This window comes from Scatophagus argus, chromosome 10, assembly GCF_020382885.2.
Source record: "Scatophagus argus isolate fScaArg1 chromosome 10, fScaArg1.pri, whole genome shotgun sequence".
NCBI lineage: Eukaryota > Metazoa > Chordata > Actinopteri > Scatophagidae > Scatophagus > Scatophagus argus.
Window position 1 is genome coordinate 14,974,325 of NC_058502.1, and position 12,539 is coordinate 14,986,863.

Genomic DNA, 12,539 nt, shown 5'->3' on the forward strand with positions numbered 1-12,539 from the left:
GTCACAAGATTTTGATGATCTGATACAGGACAGTCAGGAATGGTCTGTGTATTTAGACTCTATAGCTTAACAGATATTGGGTGACATTGAAAGTAAGTGTGTTGCTTCACATGGGCCTCTGAGAATTTGTAAAATGTTTCTTGTCAGTGACACTGATTGAGAAACCAATGAGGCCAGACATCTTTCAGAGAGCAGAGCAATTTTGTTGATCTGCTTTTGATTTTAGGAATATGGGTAGGGAGATGAAGTAATATAAGTGACATAAGGAACATGCATCTACAGATTACGTTGATGTCAAAAGATGGAGACAGTGTTATGTCGGGGAATTTCTAAAGAACCCAAGTGGGGTTTGGATTCAATGAACAGTCTCTGCTGAGTTCTATCTTTTTTCTTGTAATAACCTCATTAACACTAGTGTACAGCCACATAAAGCAGACATTTGATCGCCACTTTCAATGGATGTGACCAGTTTCTGCAATCTGCACTCTTCTATGACACATCTCGACTTTACCTGGCAGCTCCACAGCTTTTCATTTTACATGATGCATTCAGTCGAGGAAATAAGTATTCAAGGCAACAATTATAACTAGCACACCTTGAGGAGGCAAGATATTTAGTTTTGACACATTTTTATGCTGGAACTCTGTCAAGACATGCATGACTGGTGGCAGAGACTCCCTATCTCCCAAAATGATTCAGTTATTTTACTGAAATGAATGTTTAAAAAAAAATCATAAACAGGTATAATAAATACCTCAAGGAAATTCAATTGAATGCAACTGGACTTAGTTATTTGTCTTTGAAGACGCTCGCTTGACTAGTCTTGACTAGTCAAGCGAGTCAAGCGATGAATGAGAATATTCACAGGCTTAGGCATGGTAAAGCAAAGGATCTATAAAACCTGCATACAGCAGTTTATTAATTCAACCCATAATAAGATGCAACATTCCAGATGTGAACCTCTGATAAACCATCAGTTCCTAATCATATTTAACCTATTTAAAATAGGATAATAGTAGTAGAGCCAATTATCTAGTGGTCAATATTTTGGCTGCTATATTGGACTGATTTAGATAAATGTGTGTTTGGAAAACAGTGGTCATGTTTTTCATCATTGAAAAGTTATTTTCCTCAAACTGGTGCCTGCTTTTTCTTTAAAAGCTGACCATTTTAAGATGTTAAATACAGCCTGTTCGACCCTCATTTATGTTGTCTGCCTGTGCTGAATGAGAGCATATCACGTATCTAAGTTATATTAGGATATATGGCGTGATGGACATTTGATTTTATGCTACTATACTATGTACTCGCATGCCCAGCAGTGGCAGGACGGAGCCCGTCTGAACTGCATGGGGCGGAGTGCTAAGACGTCGCCCCACCCCGCCTTCTGCACGGTTGTTGGTGAATACGGAACTGCGGATTGCGCTGCGCTCCAGCTCTGCAGATACAGGAGGCTAACACGTACTCCGAAAAGCCGAAGACATTATCAATTTGGACCGACTGGCGCGTGGTCATTAATGTGAGTAGTCACGTAGCTTCTGAAAACAGCTCTCTAACGAAACACTATGTAGCCGCTGAGATGCCAGCATCCTGAGCTAATAGCCGACGTTAGCCAAACGTTCATTTGTCAGCTAGCTAGCTTAAGCTTGCCTTCAAAACAATTATCTGACCGCTGGACTGAATAGCCTAGCTTGTCAAAGTGACAGTATCAGTATCAGAAAAGTAAAACAAAATTAGGCCTGGCGCTGACAATATGTTTTACTGGATGCACACAGCTAACCGCTATATTGCTGTGGGTTGTGGGTTGGGTTGCAACGAGTTTCGCGTTAGGCTAAAAACAAAACATTGGGGTCCCCCCTGCTGCATCATGGGAACAACTTTGGGTTCGACTTTCCGCTCAGAAAGGACAAATATAACACTGGAATTCCCACATATGTTATATTTTTTACCTTAGCTTAACGTTAGTTTTTGATGCCATTGTGTCGAGTCAAATGTTGATGCCAGTGTTGATGAGACCGTCATTATATCAACCACACCCCACGTGAAAATGTGATGCTTTGTGTCCTGAGTTTCCTTACGTTATGTTGTTAGTTATGTTGGTGACACCTGGGAGAGTAAAACGTGAGGTCATTCTCACACAAGTCAGTGCTGTGCCGGCTTCCGCTTCAAGTCATGTGGACCCTTGGATGATAAACTGAGCTACTAGATCCGTTAACAGCTTAAACTTCTTTTTTGACCAGTTTGTAGGTATACACACACTTGTTTCTTAGAAAGTTGATAATCCAGTTGCGTAGTATGAAATGGTTTATTGTCTTGAGAGACTGTTGTCTGTCTGTCCACTTTAGTTTGAATTATTCAAGTAACAAACCTTCAGTAAATAATCCCTAAAGTAGGTGAACTTCACTGAATTTAAAAAAAAAGTTTTGTTAACTTTAAGCCATTTATTACCTTTTAAGGAACTTGTCATAACTCATGAACAAGTTACAGACCTGTCTAAGCATTAATGCAATATCTGAAAGTGTCCAAATGAGACACTGAGGGTAAAAGGTTGTCATGCAAACTTTGTCTGTGCCCCTGCTCTTAACAATAATCCCCTCTCTGTGTTTAGACCCATCACTTAGAAGCAGAAAACATCCCCATGCAACAGAGCAACTAGAAAGTTTAGCATCGCAAAACTGCCAAGTTTACTATTGTTTGACAGGAATTCATCACTAGTTTCAACTGAGGGCATAAAACATATTTTTTTAGTGCCACACGCAGCTAAGGTGACACTGCCCAGTGCAAATACATAGTCGTGTTCACACTTATGTTTCTCTTGTGAGAAGCTCAGTGTGTCCCTGTCAGGTGGCAGAGCATGTTGATGAGCCAGAGTGGTATTGATTTACCAGGTCCCAGGTCAGCACATGTTCCAGTGGACCTTGACATCGGACTGAAAGGGCAAAATGTGAATCTCATTTGTGTCATGGAATATGCCTGATGTCTGGACTGATGTCTTTAAATACTTGGCTCCATAAGCTAAACAAGGTTCATGTTTTATTCTATTAGTTAGGCAGCACTGCATTTAAAAAAAATGGTCCTAATTGGCAGGGGTTTGAGGTGTGCGTTAACATATGCTTTTGGGGTTCTGCGATCTTACCAATTTTAGATATCCATTTAACATTTATATTGATAATCATGAATTAAAAAATCTGATCAAGGAACCCTGACAACAACTGCAAGTCTGCATCATACACACATGCACACATTCACATTGCCTGTGTCCTCTTCCTGAGCAAAAGGTTCTGACAGGTTAATGACAAAATAAAATAAATATAAAAATCTATTTTCGTAAAAGCTCCAAGCACAATTTTTAGAACATGACTGCTCTCACTTTGACAATGATTAATTGCAACTCAGGTGACATATCTCAAAGGCCCAGGAAGGCATTCATTACACTAACCTTAATGGTTTGGCCTAAGCTGGCAGCTCAGAGTCAAACAAATAAAAAAATAATTCTGCATTTTCTGTTTTTCTCTCAGACTTTTGTCGATTTAGTCTTGTGTGTGTGTGTCATGCTTATGTTGGGGCAGAGATTTTCCGTAAAACCCGTAAATACCTTTCAGGCAGGTTTGATAAAGACTTCAAAAAATTCTCTCAGGTCAAGATTTTAGAAATTATTCAGCAGTTATGTCCTCAATTATTTTGTTGGTTATAAATATGACTAGTTGTTAATGTAATTTGGTACTTACATTACATTTATTTCAGCAGATGCTTTCGCCCAAACTTGCATGAAGTGCATTCATGTAGGAAGAAGAGCCATTATCCATTTTAAGCAATAACTAAAATCATTTGCAGTACTGCAGCACAAGTGTGTAAAGATTTTTGTTGTACCATTGGCGGACAGTGAGGTCATTCTGTTGCACCGAATAGGTTTTGCTGGTGTCCGTAATATGTGTGGCTGCGGTATCGTGCGCATGTGTGCCTGCTGCACCCCTTGGTCCCCACTGCCATGGGCTGCTGAAAATTTCAATTAGCATATGCCATGTCTTCTTTGATCTCTCTGCAGAATCAGTTTGATAATTGGTGTCTGAATTGTTAATAGCATATTGACAAGAGGCAGCTTAGGAACTCTGTGAGTTGAACACCACTGTCCTGTATTATGTGCACACAAGAGGGGTACAGATACACACCAGTAGCCCCTTCTTTAATTGTTAATCATCTTTCCGTGACACTGATGAATAAAGCAACAGCCTGGTCCAAAATTAAGTTCTGGAGCTTAGCTGCAATAATGGCAATTAGTTTTTTTACTTGCTTTCTGTTGTTTATCAATTTAGGTGGTTGAGGATTCCAGGATATTTATGCATTGACTATTGAAGGTAGAGTTTTGCCTGCAGTGCAGTATGAAGACATATCCCATGAGTGCACTGCTATTCTAAGCTTTTCCCTTTGAGATGAGTGTTAATTAGTTTTTTTGGTCAAATTCTCCAAATCCTTACCTAAGATTTCCATGGCTTATGACTGGAGAAGTGATGTGCCTTGCACAGTGCTGACGGTGGTGTGCCGCTTCTATTTGGTGTTCGGGTGATATGCGTGTTGGGTAGTTTGTCTTATTTGTCAGTATTTGCAAGAACAGAGGTAGATCGATGCCATCTATTTTTTTCTTTTTCTTGTCATCGCATAATGGACAAAATGCCCAGAATAGTATTGTGGAGTACCTTCTAGTTTTTGTACAGCACAGCCCTGCGAGGGCCTTGTTAAGAGTATCAGCTCTTTTTGTTCACATTTTTATTCTTTTCCCTCTGCAGGATGTTGCGCTTGCGGGCGTTGTCTGCACTTTCAGTGGGGTTAGCACAGCTGTCCAGGCGCCACCACACTGGCGCAGTGCGGGGGTCAGGCCGGAGGAGGCTGATGCTGGCAGCCCTGGCTGGAGTGACTGGTGTTTCTGCGAGTGCTGGACTTCTCTGGAAACGGTAGGACTGGTTCCATTATCCTATCTGTGATACTTCAACTGAATTTAGTTTAAAAATGCTTAATTTGTCCCTAAGGGGCAACATACAAAGGATCACAAAATATGTTTAAAGGTTTTAAAGAGCACCTTGCTTTTGATTGTTCCTGGCTTGCCATAAAGCTTTTCACACTAACTAGTTCACCAAACAACAACGTCAAGTGAAAGCTCACGGACCACAATCCACATCGAGTAGACTAGGATCACTTGTGGTACAGTATTCGACAGCAGTTTGAGCTCATGCCAAATTCAATTCCCCAGTTTTGCAACTGTTGGGGAAACTACTGAATGAATTTGCTTACCTGCTTTCCTCTTGACATTCTTAGACACCGCCCCAAGGGTGTCACAATGTTTTCATAGCTATCTATTACTAAGGAGGCTGGTGTTTAGTTAAGGCGAAGCAGTGGAAAAGGTGTTGACGTGAGAGCTCTGTGGGGACAGAATGAGTGTGCTGCAGCAGGCAGAGTGATGGATGGTGCCTCAGGGCATTTGAGACTGATGGGACTAGACTGTTCCAGGCCTTCAACCCGGGCTTCATTCTCCTTGTGTCTCATTAAACTGAATTATTCAGCCTCCCTCAGACAGACTCAGCTATTTATTATTATTATTCCAATTTTCAATTTAGTCAGAAAAATGGTCAAGTGGGAGTGTGCTGTGGTAAACCTGCTTCACTTTGCACAGTGCAGCAGATCTTCTCTCTCATTCCCTCTCATAGCTACAGCACACACTTAGCTCCAAAACATCGTCAGCTGCATACTCTCCCCGATTCAGCTTGGTACCAGAGGAAGATACAGATATACCCCAAATATTGCAATACCACACCTTCTTGATAGGTGACAGAAAAATGTTCCTTAGGTTTTAATCATTTTTTTGTTTTGTTTTGTTTTTTAACTAGAGCATATGCAGATGCAGGGCCTTCCGTTCAACACTCTGAACAACCAGACAGAGAGGGAGTGGATTTCGTGAAGGATACAGATTCTGAGACGGGCTCCGAGAAATCGGTGGAGGCCAGCAGTGGAGATGAAGAATCAAAAGATGAAGGTGGTGAAGGGAAAAAGAAGAAGGCACGCTCTGGATTCCGTGACCGCAAGGTAATCAATAAACAATAAACATTCAGTTCTTCGGTCAGTCCAGTCTTTAATCACCTCTAGAATGGTATTTTGAAAGCATTCCCAATCAATGTCCAATATGCAAACGCTAGTATATTTTGACAGAATATTTTACGGAGACACGCAAAGGAAATGAGCATGCAGTGTCGCTATCATAAACAACAGAAATGTGCCACTCGTAAATTTATTGCTGTTAATTAGGCAACAAATGACGAAGGAGAAGCAAACAAAGGGTGGTTAATACCATGCCAAATAAACACAGTTTGTTGCTCTACATATTATCGCTGGAGAATCAGGGAGATTGTGGTCAGGAGTACTAGCAACTGTCATTGAACATTTATTTTGAGTTTTTGGTTCTTTCATGTATGTTCCCTCTTACTTTTGTAAGGACTTTCTGAATCACATCATTTCACAGGCAAAATTACGCAGAGGGATGGGATTTTCACCGATATGTTTTCAAAATTCACTGCTTTCCCCTTCTGATTTAACTGTTCTTATCTCAGTTGTTACGCTGCAAGCTTTGAAAATCCGAGGAAAATAAAACACTTGGTGTGACTTGAATTTCATCACCCTGGTTGTGTATTTGCGATGTTTTTGTAATGGAAAGAGAGAGCATAAATGGCTGAAAGCACTAAAGAACAGGCTTGACTCTTTATCAGTGTGGATGATGCTCAGATCAGTAGCCTGTAAATCTGAGGAGATGAAAGCTAAAGAGAGACGACAGCATACCCAGGGCTTTCCATCAGTCAGACTCCCCAGTATTTCTACACGACTGTCCTATAACCTCTCATCCATGCACTGATGGTTGCCTCTACTCTGGGACACGCTCCTGGTGATTTCCCTAAAGACCGATAAGGTCTGCTAAAGTGGAGGAACCAACACGAAAGCACATAATCATAGCTACAGACTTGAGGAGAATTTAGCTTGATTAGAGTCTGTGTATGTCTCTCACTCTTTCTGTTATAAAATTGAAGTGGATAATAGCCTCAAAAAGTTGAAGCTTTTGCTGCAGGGAGTTTGTGTAGTATAAACAATCATTCACCATCACATAAAATAACTGCCTGTGTGAATTACAGCTGAGCACAGCTTCCAAACACTGCTCTGTCAAGTTTTGTTAGAAACTTCCTCCTGAAAGGCAGATGGCGGAGACAAGGCAAACATTCACATGGCTAATGTGTGTACCAGAGCTGAATGAAATGAGGCTCTTTGTATTTTCCATAATGGTGGACTACGATATGTCGGCAGTGCCATGCTGTTATCCTCATGTGTGGTTTTCACAGCTTTGTGTGGCTGTGATAGTTCTGCACTCTCCCTTCATGCTAACCTGTCAGTCAGACTGATCCTGAAAAACACTATTTCCTGTTTTGATTATGTGGTAGTTGTGGCAGTCAGGAGGTTAATATACTTCCTCATCAGGACTGACAACTTGTTTTCCCTGCCACCACTTGCTTCTTTATTCTAGTCAGTTCTTGTCAAACCTTCACCCTCTTCAGTCTTAATTCTCGCTCACACATGACCGGAATATTGCTTGGTCTTTGATTTGCTTGATGTTTGCATAGATTAGACTGTTGCTCAAACTGTGTCATTAATTTGTATTTCCTGTCTGATTGACAGGTGATGGAGTATGAGAACAGGATAAGAGCCTACTCCACTCCGGACAAGATTTTTCGTTACTTTGCCACGCTGAAGGTCATAGGCGAGCATGGAGATGCTGAGGTCTATATGACGCCCCAGGACTTCATACGCTCAATCACACCCAACGAGAAACAACCTGAGAGTGAGTTTCCTCCCTTACTATCCATCACTTTTGCTCCATCAGGGACATCCACCGGCATACTCCAGTTGTTATCTGTGATTTTTGCTTCCTTTTTCTTTATTCCTGAAGTCTAGTTGTATAGATTCAAGTAAATGTTTAGGCTGATTCAGCTCCTCATCCGAGATTTTGACCCTGAATACACCTGGGCGATCCTGCGTGTGTCTTGGTGCATACATGCAAGTAGGTTATGGTCTTGGTGAGATGTTTCAAGTCAGGGTTAGGGTGCTAGGATGCTGAGATCATATTACTTAAAGGCTAAAGAAACCCAAAACTGACCCCTCCCACCCAGCTACAGGAACACTTAACATGGACTAGACAGTTCAGGACTAATGACAGTTCATGGTATTACTATCCCACTGACCATGTTCACAAGTATGAAGCTGGGGGGGCGGGGGGGTGACAGGGCTGTCGAGTCATGCTGAGTTGAGTGAATCGCAGCCCAGCAGTTGGTGTATCAATTAACGGGTTCAAACCGGAGCAGATCCCAGACTTCACACATGGAGTCACTGAGAGATATTTAATCTTCAGCCATGGGAGGGTTGGGAAGGCAAGGAGCTTAACTTGTCATAGATAAATCCATTCTCCACACTACACCATGAAAAAATTGTTTTATTTTTATGTCTTATTTATTCATCCATTTGTGTTATTTTTGTTTAATGAGTAGCATAAAAAGGACTAAAATGAGCATTTGGTTACTCAATCCTGTGTTGTAAAATGATGAGTAAATGAACCTCGTGCTTTGTTTTAGCCCTGCTCTTCATCTGTCATTATGTGGTTATTCAACACTGAAATTTACTGAGATTTGTGTGACATGTTATTGTAAGGGAGTGTATTTACCGCCATCACACACTCTCAATTGAATGCTCAGAGTGTGAGGACTATTAGATCCTGTGCATTCATCCACAGTAGAGGAGGCCAGTCTGCAGTTAGTACTTAATAAGGACTTGGCTGGCCCTGTCACGTCTGCGCTGGATTTCCCGCTCACCTCAGCACTTCCATCTGTTAACCATGCGCAAGACTTGGCCTAGCTTGGCCCCTGTTGGTCTTCCATTCTTAGACCCAATGCCTCTTGATGATTCCCCAGCTCTTCCTTTCTTTATCCTGTCCCTTTCAAACTGGAATTAAAAGAATGATAAGCTGAGCTCTGTTGGATAAGAGAAGGTTCAGCAAAGCAGATGGAAAAGTCAGAGAGAAACTGCAGTTTACTTTATAGGCAGCCATTTCAGTCTTTTCTTAAACACCCAAAGCCAAATGAAGTCAAACAACAGACTCCCTGGTCAAGTCTGCTTTTGTTTACAATGCTCAGCAGATGTTCTGGCCCACTGATGATAAAAAAAACCGATGGATGTGATTAAAAAACAATTATCACGTAGTTTTATTTTCTTTTATTTCTGTCTGTTTGGACAAGGTGTGAATATGCATGTGTTTAGATACATACAGCTGGAAGGACATGGAAGGCTGTGTTTTTCAGGTGCATTTAAAAACAGCCTTTGAAATTGGACAGATCTGGAAACATGGGCTTAAACTCAGTGATCCACCCCCTGAATTTGGAACATCTACTGATGTGGGAAGGATGTGTTAGTCCTATTGCAGAGGTCTTATGCCATTAGGTGATCTTAATGTTGATGAAGCCAACTTTAAACAAAATTATGATGTTCTCTTAATTAGTCTTCGCTTTAACAAGATTGCACTATAACCATTGCCCTCAAAGTTAATCTGATCTGTTCCAGCAGGTCAGTGTGCTGTTAGGCTCTCGGTGTGAAGTTGAGAGCCTCTGCTTTTTTTTTTGTTTTCTCTCAAACATCACATACTTCATTTAACAGATGAGAAACGCTGCCTCACAAAAGAGTTTAGAAAGTAATCACCTCAACAAGGTGTGTGTACATCAGTTTTGAGATGGGATTGTCTTTTTTTTATGCAAAAATTCATAACTCATGCTTGGAGTATATTCGATTAAGTCCAGAGAAAAGTGGAGGAATATTGCATTTCGCAGAAAGAAATGACAGAAGTAAATCTCTGGTAACACTGACAGCACAAAGGACCAGAGCACAGTGAAGTCTACTCATTTTCCACTGATCCATATATCATTGCAGTTATTATTCACTGAGTGATATTGGCACTGACTTCCAATAAACCCAAACACACAACTTTGAGATACATAAAATCTATGATATAATTACAAATATAAATATAAACACTTACTCTCAACCTTGGTGTGTGCGTTTGAGTGGGATCTATAAAATAAACCGGGTTTGAGCATACGCTCTCGACTGGTGATCAGAAAAGTCGAAGCTGAATGCTGATGATTATTTATTTTAAAGAATTTGCAAAATGGAAATGGGTTGTTAATGGCTATTATTAATCTCGAGCACATGGCAGTGATTACCAGAAGTTCACTAATGACTGCAAGTGAATACATTTGCTCTGCTTCATGATAGGCATAAATCTTGATGCCCCCGCTGTGTAACTAGTCTCCCTCACATCTCGTTTATTATAATATTTGTCTCTTAATATGTATGTCTGTTTATTTTCTCTCTGTCTCAGATCTGGGCCTGGATCAGTTCATTGTGAAGCGCTACGATGGGAAGGTAAGAAGTGGGCGTCTTTATGGTAAAGAGGATGGAGGGTCAGCTTAGAAAACATGGAGGTCAGCAGCAGAAAGTTTTTATAATTGTGTATAATTTTTGACGGATTTCATCATAAGATATTCTAAACCAAATGACTATTGCATTTCCTCAGCAAGCTGTGTTCTAATAACTATAAGAGCTTATTTCTCTTCCACTGCACAACTTGCCAGCCTACCAGAGGGGTTTATACCCCAGGAAGGCCAATGTCAGTAATGACTTTAAGAACCAGAGCATCCAAAATGCTGAAAAATTTAATTTGGGAAAAAAAAATGAGTGCTGTGTCCTTGCATAACAAATATTACTCTGGATAATCCGCAGGCCTCCTGTATTACATATGGAATATTTTCAATAGAAAGTTGTTCCAATTTAGAACATTCAGTAACAAAGTCAATATGACAATGTCAGTATATGAAGCTTTAATTTGATCGGAGCTTTGTTCCTTAACTATTAAATATTGGTCCTTTTCCTATTATTATCATGCATGAAAAATTAAGCAAATGACATCTGCATTAGATAATGAGCCTTAATAAGAATACATTAATAGTGTTATCTGTTCATGGCTTGGGGTTCAAATATGCATATTCAGAGAAGATTATAAGTGAGGTCTTGTGTTCAGCACTGAATGCGCTGAAATATCTTTATGAATATGATATTATATAATAACATAATGATATCCTTCTCCAAAGTGCAATATAAAGATGAGAATTGCCACATTCATTTTGTTTTTCATGATGAAATGACTTTGAAAAAAATGGATAGATATAATTAGAACTGGAGTGATGCATAAACAGAGGTGATAATTCAGTGTCATAGAAATGCACAAATGGCTTGCAGCATTGTAGATGACATGGCGAGAAAAAAGAAAACACCATTACATTTTGTCAGCAAGGAGTGGAGAAATTAAAACGTTCAAATAAGCTATTTGTGGGAGTGTTGGCTGGTATTTCTGGGTCCACTTTGTTGTTTTGTAGGTGTATTTGGCCTATTTAGAAAGTAAAAAAAAGTTTAGTCTAGCACCTTTCACAGAGCAAGGTGACAAAGTGCTTCACAATAATAAAACTGTTAAACATGCGACTATAAAAACAGTAAAAACAAAACATACAAAATTACAGCGACCAAGACAGCTTGAGACGAGACAAAACCCAGTTGGAAAAAATTCAGTCCTCATCTGCTGCTGCAGGTACAAATGAATGACCCAGACCATACACAATGAATATTTAGAAATTTTCGTCCTCCTCGCTCATGATAGAAGTGAAAATATGATGAAAAGATTTTTCACAGAGAGTACCCTGTATAATACGGTTTTCTTTGCTTATATCTTTGCTTTGCATTTGCTGTTGGCTTATTTTCCAGTTACAGTAACTGAGGAGAGAGCAGATAAACAGAATATGTCATTTTCCAAATGTTCTTTGAGCTCTCAAAGTTAAAAAAAAAGGTTTAATGAAGAAATGTATTATTTTCAACTGACACACAGGTTCTATATCTGTCTGTCTTCAATCTCAAAGCACTGAGTGAGTTTCCACTTTATCAGAGCAGCTCTACATTTAATCATTAAGAGGGACTGTTTGAAGTGGGTCTGTCCACTGTATAATGACCTGTCTAAAGACAATAACAGCAGGTAAACTGTGGACAGGCTACCCCACTGCCCACCACAGCCACAGATTAAAAAGGGCTAGTCGCTGTGCCCTAAACGTTTTAAACATTTCTCTGATCAGTCTTGAAAATAGAAGTCTTCGTTATGAATCACCAGCATCATTATTTTTATTACTGCTTCCCTTGATATTGATTCGTGACCATTACTGCCCTTTCACTGATCCCAGGGAGCATCTCTCACACCCAGCAGCCAGCTATTTTCATTCATTTAGTATTCACCAATCATCAGTGTGGTGAGCGTAGTGTCTAACCTCATTAAAAGATCAAAATCCATCAGCCCCCAAGCTGGCTTGATGACCAGTATGTTTGTACCCCATCTACCATGTTGGAGACACCACGTCAGCATGGCT

At 40.2% G+C, this 12,539-nt stretch overlaps 1 protein-coding gene across 4 annotated transcripts in view; it reads left to right on the plus strand.

The window, feature by feature from the left end:
• The first annotated feature begins 1,286 nt into the window (after positions 1 to 1,286).
• Positions 1,287 to 12,539, plus strand: part of micu1 (mitochondrial calcium uptake 1) — a 29,381-nt gene continuing 18,128 nt past the window's right edge. For all 4 annotated transcript variants that reach the window (XM_046402391.1, XM_046402392.1, XM_046402393.1 and 1 more), the window contains exons 1-5: positions 1,287 to 1,519; positions 4,785 to 4,949; positions 5,880 to 6,075; positions 7,708 to 7,870; positions 10,454 to 10,497. In XM_046402391.1, coding sequence (XP_046258347.1) covers positions 1,302 to 1,519; positions 4,785 to 4,949; positions 5,880 to 6,075; positions 7,708 to 7,870; positions 10,454 to 10,497 — 786 coding nt within the window. In that variant the 5' untranslated portion in view covers positions 1,287 to 1,301. The remainder of the gene's footprint in view (positions 1,520 to 4,784; positions 4,950 to 5,879; positions 6,076 to 7,707; positions 7,871 to 10,453; positions 10,498 to 12,539) is intronic.